The 17,266-nt window shown below is 34.8% G+C and overlaps 1 protein-coding gene across 16 annotated transcripts in view; it reads left to right on the top strand.

Moving 5' to 3' along the window:
• The window catches only part of HEATR5A (HEAT repeat containing 5A), a 186,207-nt gene that overhangs the window by 110,289 nt on the left and 58,652 nt on the right, over positions 1–17,266 (top strand). For all 16 annotated transcript variants that reach the window (XM_056810409.1, XM_056810414.1, XM_056810416.1 and 13 more), the window contains exons 18-19: positions 5,278–5,468; positions 15,383–15,542. In XM_056810409.1, the coding sequence (XP_056666387.1) occupies positions 5,278–5,468; positions 15,383–15,542 (351 nt within the window). The remainder of the gene's footprint in view (positions 1–5,277; positions 5,469–15,382; positions 15,543–17,266) is intronic.

Raw genomic sequence — 17,266 nt, forward strand, 5'->3', positions numbered from 1 at the left:
AAGAACATTCTCATTTGAATGATAGGTCATCAGTCTCATCTGCTCCAAACTCTTGTTGCATGCTTTCCCATTTTCTCTCTCTTCTACACCTTGTGTTTGGCAAAAGCATAGATCCAGGTTTGGGGATAAGAAATCACTATTTGGTAAAAATTGCTGGGACAACTGAACGCTAGTTTGGCAGAAACTATATATAGAATAATATCTTACACCATTCACTAAGAGAAAATCAAAATGAATATATTATCTAAACATAAAAGGAGACAAGTAAATTAGAAGAACAGGGAATGTGTTATCTATGAGATTTATGGAAGGAGAGGAATTTATGAGTCAACAAGAGATGGAGAGCATTGTAAGATATAAGTGGATGATTTTGAGTACATTAAATTGAAAATTTGTACAAATAAAACATGTTGACAAGATTAGAAGGAAAGCAGAAAATTGAGGGGAAATTTTTATAGACAGCCTCTTGGATAGAAGTCTCATCTCTAAATTATTTATAAATATAAATATATTTATATATTATATTTATTTTTATATATTTATAATATATATTATACATATATAAATTATTTGACTTTTGTCAAATTTATGAGAATAAGAACAGACCCACAATTGATAAATGGGCAAAAGATATGGACAGACAATTTTCAGATGAAATCAAAACTATATATATATATATATATATATATACATATATATATGTATATATATAAAGAGATGCTCCAAATCACTACTTATTAGAGAAATACAAACCAAAACAATTCAGAGATATTATCTCATACCTATCAGATTGACTAAAATGACAAAAGGGCAAAATGACAAATGTTGGAGGGAATGAGGAAAATTGGGGACACTATTGCACTATTGGAGGAAATGTGAACTGATTAGCATTTTGGAGAGCAATTTGGAATTACATCCAAAGAGTCATAAAACTGTTTATATATCCTTAGACCTGAAGTACAATTGCTAGCTTTGTTTCCCAAGGGGATCAGGGAAAAGGTAAAAGAACTTATATGGTCCAAAATATTTATAGCAGCTCTCTTTGTGTTAACAAAGAACTGGAAATTGAGGAGATGCCCACCATTTGGGGAATGAACAAATTGTGGTATATTGTTGTGATGGAATACTACTAGGCCATTAGAAACAATGAGCAAGCTAATTTTAAACTTGGAAAGAGCTACTTGGGATAATGAACAGCAAAATGAGTAGAACCAAGAGAACAGTATACTTGGCTACAGATTTAATACTTGAATACTTGTAAATGTCACTTCCAGAGAATGAACTAAAAAATGGAAACATAAATGATACAATCTATGCATATCTGTCTTCCAGATAATGTCTTCTATGATGTGAGAGGGGAGAAAGGGGCTAAGATTCTTTTAAATAAATTCTATTAATTAAAAATAATAATAAAACAAAAATAAAGGGAAAAATAAAATAAAACTAGTTTAATGGTTTCAGTACAATGATAGATGGTTTCCTACCTCTAATCACTAGTTTTTGAACCTTGGGGAATATACATATAATATAAATATTATTAGAAAGGAGTCAAAAAAGTCATCTTAAAGACCATATAATACCCATATTACTTCAGTAGTTCAAGAATCTGTAATTCTTTACTGAGTGCTCCTTTTACTCTTCGGAGTATGTATTTTTTATAATTTAATGAATCATATTAGGGAGTTTCTGTGGCTGGTGATAAGCTTCTCCAAATTTAATAGGCTAGTCATGAGACAGGAGACAAATTAAGATCTATCATTAGGCCTTGTACTTGTACTTAAAGAGTTTACATTTTGGATAGGATCTTCCAGATTAAAGTTTCACAGGTATAGTCTAGGTGATCTTATTATAATGAAGCATTGTAATAATTAGTGAACTTTAGTAATCATATTACCTCTAAAATTAATTCTTTCCTAGGAATAATATTTTAAATATTTTCAGTTTCATTGGTTCTTCATGACCCCATTTGGGGTTTTCTTGGCAAAAGATACTGGAGTGGTTTGTAATTTCCTTCTCCAGCTCATTTTACAAATGGGGAAATTGAGGCAAACAGGTATGAGTGACTTGCCCAGGTTACGCAGTGTAAAAGTTAAAATTAAATCTCAATAATAAAAATATTATATTTTAAGAGATTTGTTAATGATCATTTGAAATAAAGGAATAAAAGGGATACAAAATAAAGACCACGTGCCTGTGGTTGATCAGCCAGTTCAGATGCCCCCCTTACTACCACAAAGCTTGCTGTCATCAAGCCAAAGAGGCTGAGCAGGACCGCCCACTCAATATTTGTCCTCTGTCTACTGGAAGTATGTAATGACAGGAAGTCAGTAGACTCCTGGGAAATGTAGTTCTTTTTTTAGGGTAACAGATTGTCAATTATACATTCCCCCCTGAGATCTGTAGAAAACTAGTCTCTCCAATGGATCTTGTAAACATAATCAACTTTGAAATTACAATAATTTTGAGGATAAGAAGAAATGAGGACAAAACCAATTATTGCTAGGTGCATTGACAAAAAGCCAGTTGGGGGCAGTCCCGGTAGGCATAAGAGTATACATACAAAAACAAATGCATTCAACCCCACCCAGTTCAAATCACCACATCCCAAAGTTCACTCTGGATTTTCTAGTGCAGTGTGTGGTCTGTGGAGGCATCTTCATGGTGCCTTCTCCAAACAGTTCATTTTCTAGATTCAAAGAGGTAGCATATTTCTTATCCTAAAATTATTCTCAAAAAGAATTTAAACTTTGCATTTTCAAATAATTATACAACAGCTAGTAAGTGTCTGAGGCCAGATTTGAACTCAATTTTTTCTCAATCTAGAACTGGTACTTTTTTCACTGTGTGCCACCTAGCTGTCCTATTTTTAATAGTTATGTTGATAATTACAGTAATAATAAATATTTAATAATAATAAATAATAATAATATATAACACTTATATTTCTATTTGACACTTTTAAATTAAAGACATCAAGATATATTACAACTAATAACCTATTTAAAAGCAAACAAATTTATGTGCTTTAGGGCCTAGAAAAAGCATGACAAGGAATCCTGAATAATTTTTATAATGACTGGCATTTATGTAATACATTAAGTTTTGCTAAGTGCTTTATATTTTTCTTATTTGAACCTCAATAAGTTTGTTAGGTTACAGGTTATAGTTAAGAAACTGAACATCAGAGACTAAATGACTTGATCATAGTTAGTAATAGAGGAAAGATTTGAAATTAGGTCTTCCTGATTCCAAGTCTAAAACTATCCACAATAAGGGGCAGCTGGGTGGCTCAGTGGATTGAGAGTCAGGCCTAGAGATGGGAGGTCCTGGATTCAAATCTGGCCTCAGACACTTCCCAGCTGTGTGACCCTGGGCAAGTCACTTGACCCCCATTGCCTAGTCCTTACCACTCTTCTGCCTTGGACCCAATACACAGTATTGACTCCAAGACAGAAGGTAAGGTTTTCAAAACAAAACAAAACAAAACAAAACAAAACAAAAACTATCCACTATACAGAGTGTCCAAGAATGCTCTTAGATAACACAGGGCCTCTGTTATTTCATCTGTAAAATTTTGAAATGAGTTCAAGCATTCTTAACCATTTTTGTGTGTCATAAACCCCTTTGGCAATCAAGTGAATCCTCTGTACTCCTCACAATAATGTTTTTTTTAAAGCTTACAAAGAGAACCAATCATATTGAAATATAATTTTCATATTTTTTAAAGTTTATGAAACTCAGGTTAATAACCCCTGCTCTAGATGATCTCTAGATGCCCTTATATTTCTAATGTTCTGTAATTTTAATGAAGAAATAAAAAATAAAAAAACTGCTTCCATTACCCTCTGCTTCAGAGTCCTTTTTTTTTTAAGAGAGGTCAAACCACTTTCTTCACTGAAGCCTCTTGTTCTTACAAATTTCTAGTACTCTACATCTCAAACAATATACAGTGCTGATCAATTCAACATTCATTAAATGTCTATTATTTGTATATTTGATGTACAGGGAATACAAAGCCAAAAATGGGTTCCCTGACCTAAAAGTGATATCTCCCTGAACTCTCAGAACATTTTGTACCTCTTCTACCTGTATAATTCTCTACCTTATATAATATTTGTAATTCATTTCCACATCTTGAAAATGGAATGGTCTTTTTCTTTGTAATTTCCTCAACACTTTGCATGGTACCTTATATATATGCAATATGCTCAATAATTATTTAGCATAAGTGAATGGACTTGGGCATGAAAGATTATAGGAATAGCCTTCTATATAGTAGGAAAATGGGGTCATCTTGCTCCTGTTAGAATTGACTTGACCATTTTTCTCTGAGTTTATCCCTGTGTAGTTTATAGACAAAGTACGAAAGAAAAAAGAAAATCTCAAAATCATAGTATTTAGTGAATTAATAATTTCTCCTTGAATGCCCAATATATGAGTTTATCAATTTGTCTAAATCCTCCCAAAATGTAGATCATCCTTATTCTGGGCCTACTCATCCCATATAAATTTTATCTATCTCTCTAATCCATAAATACCCCTGAAGGACAAGGACTATCCCTAAATCACAGTCTTATGAGTGAATTATATTCGCACTATATTTTTGAACTATATTCACACTAGATTTTTCCACCATATCATGCCTTTGATTAATATAGCTTGCAGCACATCAAAACCCCAGCAAGTAATTACCTAGTTCATAGGAACTATTCATTGATTTTTCTCTCCATGCTATTACTATATTATTATATATTAGAGTATATTACTATACCATGCTCTCCCCCTATTACCATCCCCTGTTTTTTACCAGTCATGTTTCTTTGACATCTTTTATGCTGTTTTTCTTGCACAATGCCTCATTTATAATATGTTTTAGCCCACTTACTAACACATTTGTATCTCTCCATTAAAATAATGTTTAAAAGTACAGTAAATTAATAAGCACTTTTAAATGATTTTTCATTCTTTCTGACTTAAGCTCTCTTAGTGAACACATATACAGTTATAATACAATTGTTTAAAATTAATCTGGTCATTGAGAATGTGTTTTTGTCATATAGTACTTTGAGAATATAATAAATTATAACTTAATATAGTTCAATAAGTATATTTTAAGTATTAAATATATGTATATATATTTCCTGTATTATTATTGTTTGAAAATGTGAAATCCAAGTGTGGTATATATGGAAATTCCTTAGTAAGAATATCCATTTCTAGCCCTGCCAAGTAATAGTTTGTTGCAGATGTTAATGTAGATACTTGTTTGTATTTCAGTATGTGGCCAGCTCCAGAGGAAATTTAGGCTCAGAAGAAATTAAAAGGCCTGCACTAACATTATTGATGGGAGCCTTGGAAAGTGCCAACCCCTTAATGCGATGTGCTGCTGCAGAGGGTTTGGCTAGATTGGCCCAAGTGATTGGTGATGGCTCCTTCACTGCTGGATTAGCACAAGTTAGCTTTGACAAGTAAGTAAAGTTAACATTTAATAACTTTGTATTTTAATGTTCTCATCAAAAGTTGAATGAAAACATCTATTTTGTTAGTGATATCATAGCCCTACAAGCTAATTTTTAAAAAATTCCTACTTGATGGACCTTTTATAAGGGAAAAGAAAGATAAATACAGAATATTCAAATGCAGGAAAAAACTCATTTTACTGGTTTTAGGAAACAATTATCTGAGGTTTTCATGAGCTTCTTGTATTTTAATGAGAGATGCTGTGCTCAGAGGCATAAAATCTCAGAATGAGATAGGATCTCAAAATTTATCAAATCCAACTCATACCTAGTTCCCGGCAAGTAATTACCTAACCCAGAGATGTCAAATTCAATTAGAAATGGATCCCTGAAGAACTCATATTGACTTAGAAAACCAGAAGTTAACATTATCTGTTTTGTATTTTATTTTTATTTTGTTAGACCTTTCCCAATTACATTTTAATCCAGTAAATAATCCAGGCTCATGTCTAGCCTCTACTTGAAGATGAACTTACTACTTCTCAAGGAAGCCCATTCCAGTTTTTGAATAGTTCTAATTGGAAGTTTTTCCTTGTTAAGACAAAATCTGTATCTCCACTACTTCCACTGATTGTTCCAAGTTATCTCCTCTAGAAGCAAGCCTAATGAGACTCATCTTTTTTTCTCATGATATCCTTTTAAATACCCCAAAATAGCTATCATTCTCCTCCTGCCCTCTAGTTCCTCACCCCTCCACAGCCTGCTAAACATCCATAGTTCCTTATATTTATCTTTCTTTAGGTTAGTTAGGTTAGACCACTACCCTGACCACTTCTGGACATGTTCCAGATTACCTGTGGCATCCAGAACTAATTAGAATACTATACAATACACAGTATCCTTACTTATTGTGAACATTACACTTTTAATGAAGACTATATTCAAACTAGATTTTTCCACCATATCATGCTTTTGATTAATATAGCTTGCAGCACATCAAAACCCCTTTTTTGTTATGTGCCAAATTATTCTAGTCAATCATTATTTTTTTTTTCATTTAATAAGTTAGCTCTCTCCTTACCCAGTTTTATCACCTACAAATTTGATAGGTATAATGTCTGTTTTTATCCACATCATTAATAAAAATGTTGAACAAAAGAAAACCCTATTAAGTGAGAGATATCTTTCTAGGTTGGCATTTATTAATCATCTCTCTTTGGTTTCTTGTTCCCCAAGTTTCAGACACACCTGAAATGTCCTATCATACCCCACAACTCTTCTTATCTTGTTTTCAAGGAAGTGTGAATAATCTTGTCATATATCTTGCTCAAATCCATGTGGAATGTATCTATGACATTCACTTAATGTGCCTGTGAAATAACCTTTCAAAAAAAGTAATTGTTAGTCAGAAATGACCTATATATATTCCCAATGTTTTAATAGATTTTTATTGTATAAAGCTGAAGTAGAAAGGTAGCAGCAATGATATGCTTGCAAAAAAACCCAGCAAGTTTAGAGTGAGGAAAGTGACTTTCTAGTTTCAATTTTACCTCGGCTAGTTCTTTTTTTTGGACTAAGCTAGTCATACCATCTAAACCAAATGTCCTGACAATAATTATAGGCAATAACATTTAGCTTTCCTACCTTTGAATGTTTTTATGAAAACAAAATTTTATCCTTTATCAAAATGGTTTTTAGTGTTTTTTAAAGAGCCAAGAAATAAATAACTGAGGCAGAAAGAGATCCCAGGGATACTGAACTAGTATAGTGTACAGGTCATTTGGCAGCTTTGCCACCCACTAACCAGTCCTAGGTCATAGATCCAGGGTGGAGAGAAGCAGTCACAATGTCAGCCCTGGTTGTTTATGGAACAGTAAACAAGTGCAAGAAGCAAAATGAAGCTGTGTAGCAATGGGACTCTGATCCCACAGCCATGTGAGGACTTGGCTCTAGCCCCTAGCCTGGCATGGAAGCCTAAAGTGGAATAATCAAGGCAATAGTGACAGACCAAAGTGAAGTTTGCAGAGCCTCCCAGTAAGTTTATAGTGTCAGAGACTAGCAGCATTCCCCTGAAACTCCCAACAGATGCCAATTTGAGTTTGGAACTTACAGAGTTCAGACCAGGAAGGCAATGAGCAGACCTCTGTCCACATCACATAAATTTGGGAGCACTGAAAGCTTCAGGTCCCCAATTTGAACTGTGAAAGCAGGAGAAGAATGTAAAAGGACAGAAGTTCAAAACAGACATTCCATTACTGAAGTACCCAGAGCCCATTGCTAACATAAAAGTCAAGCTATAAAGCAAACTGAAGCAAAAGCAAACAAAGAATCTCACCATAAATAGCTATTGTGGCAACAAGGAAGTTCAAAACATAATTCAGAAGAAGACAATGACTCAAAAACATATTGCTTGCAAAGTCTTCAAGGAAATTGCAGCTTAGATAGAAATCCAGCAAGAATTCATAGTAGAGTTAAATAAGCCTTTAAAAAGGAGCTAAAATCCACCTCCAGAGAAAGAACTGTTGGAGTCATCTTTCATATTGGTGTATTTATGGTTTTATTTTGGGGTTCTTGTTATGTATGAATTTGCTCTTATAACAATGACCAATATGGAATTGTGTTTGGCATGATAATAAAAAAATGAAGGAGAAAAAAAAGGAGCTAAAAGTGAATTTTTTAAATTAAAAGGAACAATTAGGTAGCACAGTAGATATAGTACCAAGCCTGGAGTCAGGAAGCCCTGGGTTAAAATATGACACTTTGTGACTCTGGGCATGTCACTTAACTCCATTTGCCTAGCTCTTAACCTTCTGTCTTAGAATTGTCACTAAGACAGAAAATAAGGGGGAGGGGCAGGACTTAATGAAAGTATTAGAGGCAAAAATAAAAAAAAAGAAATGGAAGCAATGGAAGAAAGATATGAAAAGAGGAAAAGGAGGTACTAAACTTTAACAAAGAAAATAACTCATTGAAAATTAGACTTGACCAAATAAAAGTTAAATGACTCAAGGACATCAAGAAAAAGTAAAAGACAAAAGGACTAAAAAAAAGGAATAAAATGTGAAATATCTCATAAGAAAATATTTAACGTCCTTTCTCATAACCTTCTCAGTTCTTCTTGGGGTTCTGCCATTTTTTTTTCACTTTAGTTGCTAACGGTTTTGCCGGTTACCCTTGGGATTGGGGGTAGGAAGTAGGGAGAAGGGCTTCATTTTGTTTGGCTGTTTTATCCCTCTTGTGTTTGGGTGACTCTACTTTCCCCTTCCTTTTTTTAATATTGAGGAAAAATAATTGAAGAATTATCAGACCACTTGAAAACCATGAACATGCACAAAAAGAGCCAGAACATCATATTTCAAGAAATTATAAAAAACAAATGCCTGGATTTCTTAGAATTGAAGAGGAAAGTAGAAATTGAAAGACTCTACCAATCACCTTCCCCAAAATACTTCAATGGATTTAGACTTACAACTAAGAATTACTTAACCAGAAAAACTAATTCCACGAGGGGGGAGAATTGATCTTTAATGAAATAAAGGAATTCCAAACATTCCTCTTGAAAAAACTAGAGCTGAGTAGAAAATATAATTTATAAACATAGGAATCATAAGGAATACTAAGAGGTTTGCATAAGAGCGCAATCATAAAGGACTAAACAAGATTAAACTGTCTGTATTCTTATATGAGGAATGGTACATATTACTCCTCAAATCTCTATCCTCAGGAGTTACAGAAGAAATTTTACTAGACAGGGACAGTGAGTAGGTTCCATTATGTTTTGATGATTCCAAAAGAAGACTGAAAGGGTAAAGAAAATTAAAACCCTGGGAGAGGGAGTAAGGAAGAAGAAGAAAGGGAAAAATTATCCTACATAAATGGAGTGTGAAAGTAAAAGTCAGTACTACCACAAGAGTATAGTGGAGGGTAGCACTATAATCTGAAAAGATAAAAGGAAAGAAGAATACACATACACACAGTTGGTTATAGAAATACATCTTGCCCAATAGGGAAATAACAACAAGATATTAAGAAAAAATGGGGAGAGATTTAAAGAGAGGGTAGCTTCAGGGAAGTATTAGCCAATAGTGAAACAAACTCTTAAAGCATAGGTGAAGGAGGAAAAAAAGTATGAAGGGAAATTCACAATTTTCTGTGATAACTGTGAATGTGAGTGGAATGAATCCACAGAACAGAAGAATATCAATAACAGGGTGGTTTAGAAACTAGAAACCAGAATCCAGCAATCTGTTGACTACAAGATACACACTTAAAACAAAAAGAATTAAAATAAGAGCCTGGGGTGGACTCTATTATGCTTCAATGAAGTTTATTTTTAAAGATTAGACTAGAATTCCTAGAAGAGATGAAGCAAGAAAAAAAATTTTTTTAATATTTTTACAAATGAAATGAAAGCACTTTGGGAAAAAAATAGGAAAGAAATTAAAGTTCTGGAAGAAAGAATTGGAAAAGGAATTAATACCTTGCCACAACAGATGTAAAACCTTGCCAGGCAACAAACTCCCTGAAAATTCATTTTTTTAATGTTGTTTGCTCATTTTCCAGCCTTTTTTAAATTTTAATTAAAAAACAGTTAAAGTTGGGCTCTGTAACTATGGTGAAGGAAGCACTGTTCCAAGCTTCAGGGTTTTTTGTAACTGCCTTTAGAACTAGCTCCAGGGATCTATCTGCTTTCAGTTTTTTCAAAGTGATATGATGTTTAATAGTGTGTTTAATACTCTCCAGGTCTGTACCCTGGCCTATGAGTAACCATAAATATTCTTTGCCATCTTAGAACTGTGATCAGGATCCTCTGGACCCCTGTGGCTGTAAACCCTGGTGTCTGCTAATGTTCCTCCTCACCCTGAGATCATGGGCAACACGACAAGAGTCTTTCACCCAGTGCTAGCAAAGGGATCTCTTTAATCTCCTTCTTAGCAGTTGTCTGATCTCCTTTACCATCTGTGGCTAAAGATCTCAGAAAGCCTTTGCTTCTATTTTAGGTGCACACATTTCCCCCCACCCCACCCCACCCCCTGCCCCATGCTCCCAGCCAAGGCCTGTTTCCATGGTGGGGCCTGCCTTGGCATGCTGCTTTGTGCTATACTTTCACTCTGATACAATAGAATTTTTGTGCCAGCATTTCAAGTTTTGGACTGAAAAATTATTACATCCATGGATTAAATGACTTTCCCAGGATCACACATCTAGTAATTGTCTAAGGCTGAATTTGAATTCAAGTCCTCCTCACTCCAGGGCTAGTGTACCACCTAAATCTTTTTTTTTTTTTTGAAAATTTTATTTAATAAGATGATTTGGAATATTTTCCCATGGTTACAAGACTCATATTCTTTTCCTCTCTTCCCCCTCCCTTCTCTGATGCGTAATTCTACTGGGTTTAACATGTGTCATTGATCAAGACCTATTTCCATATTATTAATATTTGCATTAGGGTGATCACTTAGAGCCTACATCCCCAGTCATATCCCCATTGACCCATGTGATCAAGCAGTTGTTTTTCTTCTATGTTTCTTTTCCCACAGTTCTTCCTCTAGATGTGGATAGTGTTCTTTCTCATATGTCCCTCCAAATAGTTCTGGATCATTGCATTACTACTACTAGAGAAGTCCATGCCATTTGATTATACCACAGTGTATTAGTCTCTGTGTACAATGTTCTCCTGGTTCTGCTCCTCTCACTCTGCATCAATTCCTGGAGGTCATTCCAGTTCACATGGAATTCCTCTACTTTATTATTCCTTTGAGCACAATAGTATTCCATTACCAGCATATACCACAATTTGTTCACCCATTCCCAAATGGAAGGGCATCCCCTCATTTTCCAATTTTTTTTTTTGCCACCACAAGCAGTGAGGCTATGAATATTCGTGTACAAGTCTTTTTCCTTATTATCTCCTTGGGGTACAAACCCAGCAGTGCTATGATTGGATCAAAGGGCAGACAGTCTTTTAGTGCCCTTTGGGCATAGTTCCAAATTGCCCTCCAGAATGGTTGGATCAATTCACAACTCCACCAGCAATGAATTAATGTCCCCACTTTGCCACATCCCCTCCAGCATTCATTACTTTCCTTTGCTGTCATGTTAGCCAATCTGCTAGGTGTGAGGTGATACCTCAGAGTTGTTTTGATTTGCATTTCTCTGATTATAAGAGATTTAAAACACTTTTTCATGTGCTTATTAATAGTTTCGATTTCTTTATCTGAAAATTACCTATTCATGTCTCTTGCCCAGTTGGGGAATAGCTTGATTTTTTGTACAATTGATTTAGCTCCCTATAAATTTTAGTGATTAGATCTTTGTCAGAGGCTTTTGTTATAAAGATTGTTTCCCAATTTCCCTTCCAATTTTTATTGCATTGGTTTTGTTTATACAAAAAAAACCCTTTTTAATTTAATATAATCAAAATTATTTATTTTGCATTTGGTATTTTTTTCTAACTCTTGATGAGTCTTAAAATCTTTCCTTTCCCAAAGATCTGACAAGTATACTGTTCTGTGTTCACCTAATTTATTTATAGTTTTCTTCTTTATGTTCAAGTCATTCACCCATTCTGAGTTTATCTTGGTGTAGGGTGAGATATTGATCTACCACCTAAATCTTCGAAGAAAACTGCCCAAATCTCTTAGAACCACAGAACAAACTGGAAATAGAAATAATTAATCTCTTACCTCTTGGAAGAAACACAAAAATGCAAACTCCCAGGAACATTAATAAAAATCCAGAACTTCCAGGTCAAAGAAAATACTTCAAGTAGTTAAAAAGACAGAATTCAACTACCAAAGAACCACAGAATCTCATATAATTTAGCAGCCACTACTATAAAGGAATGGATAACTTGCTATGTGACATTCTAGAAGGCAAAGGATATCAGCTTACTGCCAAAAATAACTTACCTGGCAAAACTGAATATGATGTTACAGGTAGGTGGAAACAGATCTCTGAGGAAATAGAGAACTTCCAAACATTCCTGATGGACTGACCAGAACCATGGAGAAATGTTGAAATTCAAACATTTGAACATTCACAGGCATGAAGAGAAATATAAAAATAAACAGGGGCAGCTATGTAGTTAAGTGGTTAGAAAGCCAGGCCTAGAAAGCAGAGATTCTGGGTCCAAATCTGACCTCAGACACTTCCTAGACACTTCCTGGCTATGTGACCCTGGTCAAGTCACTTAATCCCCATTGCCTAGCCCTTACCTACTTCCACCTTGGTAACATTACATACTATGATTCTTATACAGAAGGTAAGGACTTAAAAGGAAAAAAAAGATCAACATGAATGAACAATGGTAAAGGACTAAATATGGATAAATTGATTCCATTAAAATATGAGGAGATGAAACATGATCCTAGCAAAATCTGTCATCATTAATGTTCATACAGGGAGTTCACTTAGAACTTGAAATGGTTCTGTTATGTCTTGATCTTAAGCCAAGAATGGGAAGAGAGGAGGAGGAAGAAAAGGAAAGGTAGGGAAAATTAACTCACATAATCAGGAGAGTTTACATACATAGAGTTGGGTATAGAAATACATTTCACTCTACAGGGAAATAGGGAAAAAGGAGAATTAGAGAGATGGCAAATTCATGGAGGGGTTAGTCCTAAGCAAAGCAAACTTTAAGAATGAATAAAAATATTTATACCTTTTTTTTTTGAGATGACATGGGAATCTGAAGGGATAACTGTCAGCTGGAAAATTAATGAACAAGTTATGGTATATGAATGTGATGGAATACTATTTTTCTTAACGAAACGATGAAGAGCATAGTTTCATAGGAACCTGAGAATACTTGTACCAACTGATACAAAGTGAAGAGAAAAGAACAAGAACAATTTTATACAATGATATCCATAATTCCAAAGGACTAATAATGAAACAAGATACCTATCTCATGAAAGACTCAGAGTGAAAAGCAAGTTATGTGTGCGTGTGTTTAGGAAGTTTTCAGGGAATAATCCAAACTATCAAGATCCATATGAAAAAGCCATCTAATTCATTAATAATAAGAAAAAGGTGGATTAAAACAAATCTTAAGGTTTTACCTTATCCCAACATATTGGCAAAGTTAACAAAAATGAGAAATGACAAATGCTGGAGGGGCTTTGAGAAAAACAATTAATGGAGCTTTGAACTGGTCCAACCATTCCAGAAAAGAGTTTGGAACTATACCCAAAAAACTGTGAAACCTTGCGTACCCTTTAACCCAGTGATACTACTACTAGGTTACTACTACTACTAGGGGGGTGTATGGGGTGCTCAGGGAGGGGTAGTACCTCTGGTATGGAGGGCTTGTCGTGCCCTCCTAGGGCAGCTCTCCAACCTCTGACCCTCACCTGACACCCAGCTCTCACTTGTGGCTCCCAGTAGCTGCTAGCATTCGGCAGCGGCCACACCCCGGGCAACGGCTTTGACAGGCCGGCTAAACCTTGTGAGAGTAGCCATCGGGTCCTCGACCCCTGGTGAACCAGGGCTTTGCTCACCCAGCATGTGAAGACTGTTTCAGCAGAACAGGCGGAAGAAACCAATAAGAAGGTTCAATTGCTGAGATGGCTCAACGGCTGAGATGGCGACGCAGCAAAGCACTGTGGAGTGCTTAGGGCGTGTTGGAGCACAAAGGACAACACGGCCATCCAATGCAGCTGAGGAAGTCTCCGGGTGTAATGACTTTTCGTGCCACTGGACCCAGTCTTCCAACACCGAGAGAGTGGGACTGTCTCTGTGCATCGACTTTTCCACTTAAATCTCCTTCACGCACAAGTGTCTTTGTGCACACTCATCTACATCACAGATGAAAACGCACAAAGACAATCATCATCCTTGGTTACTGAGAGACTACTACTACTAGGTCTATATCCTTAGAAGATCAAAAATAGAAGATAAGGACCTATGTATACAAAAATATTTGTAGCACTTTTTATACTGGCAAAGAACTATAAACTAAGGGAGTATCCATAAACTGTGAAATGGCAGAACACAATACTATTGTGCTATAAGAAATGATGATGGAGATGACTTTAAAAAACTTAGGAAGACTTGTAGGAACTGGTGCAAAGTGAGATGAATGGAACTGGAAGAACAATTTATGTAATAAAAATAATATCAAGAAAACCAATTTGAAAGACAGGAACTCTGAACAACATAATGAGCAGTGACAGTTTCTAAGGGCTTATAAAATGAGATTTATGAAATAACATACTATTTACCTCCAGATATAAAGCTGAAAAACTCAGAGTAAATATTGATTAAAGCATATTTTCTTTTTTTGGTGGACATTACTAATATGGAAATTTGTTTTGCTTAATTATACATATTTGTAGCACTTTTTATTTTTCTTGTTGTCTCCGTGGTTAGTAGAGAGATGGACAAGAGAGAACTCAACTAAAAATAAAATTGAATTTCATAAAATAAAACAATAATATACCTTGTTTAATGAAAGTATTTCAAAATAGAATGCCATTCAGATCATATTTCCTGCATCACTTCTTTCTTCAGTATAACATATGTGTCTGAATTGAGTGAGTAATAAATTTGCTGATGATACAGGCTTTTTTGCTTTTGTATGAAGTACAATTATCTAAGAAATTTATAAAGTGTTCATTGAATGTTATAGCATAATAACTACTATCTTAAAACATAGAAACGTGCCTACAGATGCACTTGAACTAAAGTTTTAGTATACTTTCACCTGAATGACAATAGAGCTATTCATAATGAATCATTAAGTGTAATTCATTTTAAATTATTACTCTTCATATAGTTAAAATTTCTGAATATGTTATTACCCAACTGTAATAATAGTTCTAGTTTCATAACTGATTATAGTTATTCAGGAAATTTAACATGACAATATAATTGTATTCCCTTTTATTAAAAAATTTATTTTTATTTTTCCCATTAAATAGACTGAAATCAGCTAGGGATGTAGTAACCAGAACAGGACATTCTTTGGCTCTGGGATCCCTGCATAGATATTTAGGAGGAGTGGGGTCTTCTCAGCACTTGAATGCTTGCATTGGAATCCTTTACACTTTGTCACAGGACGGGACTTCTCCTGATGTACGGGTAAGGTACTTAATTTGATACCTTCATCAGAAACATGCATTTTATAGGTGTTATAAGAGATTTTTCTTTCTTTAGGAATTAACAATTTATAAAAAATCTTTTTCTGTATTGATTTACAAAGCCATTTCTAGCCTTGATTAGTTCTTTTTTTTTTCAAAATCTCAAATTCATATCAAACTTATTTTCCCCAAAATCTTAGCCTACTTTGTATCTTACCATTTTTTTTAACCCTTACCTGGAATCAATACTGGGTATTGGTTCCAAGCAGAAGAGTATTAAGGGCTAGGCAATGGGGGGGGGGGGGTAGTGACTTGCCCAGGGTCACACAGCTAGGAATTGTCTGAGGTCAGATTTGAACCCAGCACCTCCAATCTCTGGACCTGGTTTTCAATCCACTGAGCCACCCAGCTGCCCCCTTTACCATTTTTTATTCATGATACACTATTGTCTCCATTTCCAAGTTAAAACACTGATAACTTTCTTAACTCTTTTTTTCTTTTCTCTTTTGCTTGTCTTTTCAGCACAGCCATGAAGCCATTAATTATTCCTTCAAAAATATTTCTCAGATTCTTCTCTTACTTTCTAATGTTACCATTATTAAGTCTAAACCCATACTATTTCATCCCTGAATTACTACTATATTGTCATACCTGACTTCTTTCTCAGTTTCTTCCCATTCAAATCCCTCTTGCAAATTAGTCTTTCTAAAAGACTTTTCTAAAACACATAATGTTATCTGCTTAAAAACTTCATAATGAATTCCGATTGCCTTTTGAATCAAATCAAAACTCCCAGTCTGATTTTTAATTTTTATTATCAAATAACCCTACCATAATTATTTACTTTTGTTTCCTATCATGTCAGATTTCAATTCTATCTGATATCCATTGCCTTCCCTGCATAAATGTCATTTTGATTCCTGCCTCTGGTGCTTTCTTTCGCTTTCTTATTATGCTCTTTTCTTTGCTACCAATTCTTATCTGCTCTCAGGTCCTACCTACCATTTCTGAAATTTTCCTTATTCCAGCCTGCCATTCCTGAAAGTATTAAAATATGTATAGTCTATATTAATCCAGCAGTTAATGACATATTACTTTGCATTGTTTCATCTGTTCTTCTAAATTTTAATCTCTTCAAAATCAGAGATTATTTTGAATTCTTTTCTCTCTACTCTCTTACACAGTCAATTTAATAAATGTCTACCAGGCACAGAGTGGACACTTATTTAATAACTTTGGTTGATTAATTTTATAAAAGGATCCAAATTTTTCAGTGTCATAAAGATAGCATTTACCCTTTATACAAATTATTTTTGGAACACTAGTTGATTTTATGGTAATATAAATATTTTATGTCAGACTTTTGTTCTGAAGAATAGTAAACTGCTAGAAGGGAAACAGAACAGAAAAGGGGATAGTTGAAAGCTGGAGCCATGAGCTACTGTTCACTCTAGCCTCCCTTTCAGTGCTTGGGCATAGCATTTATCAAACTAGTGGTGATTGCAGCAAGATTTCAAGGACTCCTGATGTAGGTTGATTTTCTCCCACCTGCACCCTTTTTGCTGCTCCTGTTCTTCAGAGCCCTGTTCATGCTGCTGCCACTGTCCCTAATCCCATCAACAATATGTGTTCGCTACAGAGAAGGCTAAGACAATCCACAAGGCAAACCTGCACAACGGCAATAGCCAAGCAGTGGACCAAGCTCTCTCATGAAGAGTGTAACCT

The sequence above is a fragment of the Monodelphis domestica genome, chromosome 1, assembly GCF_027887165.1.
Source record: "Monodelphis domestica isolate mMonDom1 chromosome 1, mMonDom1.pri, whole genome shotgun sequence".
NCBI lineage: Eukaryota > Metazoa > Chordata > Mammalia > Didelphimorphia > Didelphidae > Monodelphis > Monodelphis domestica.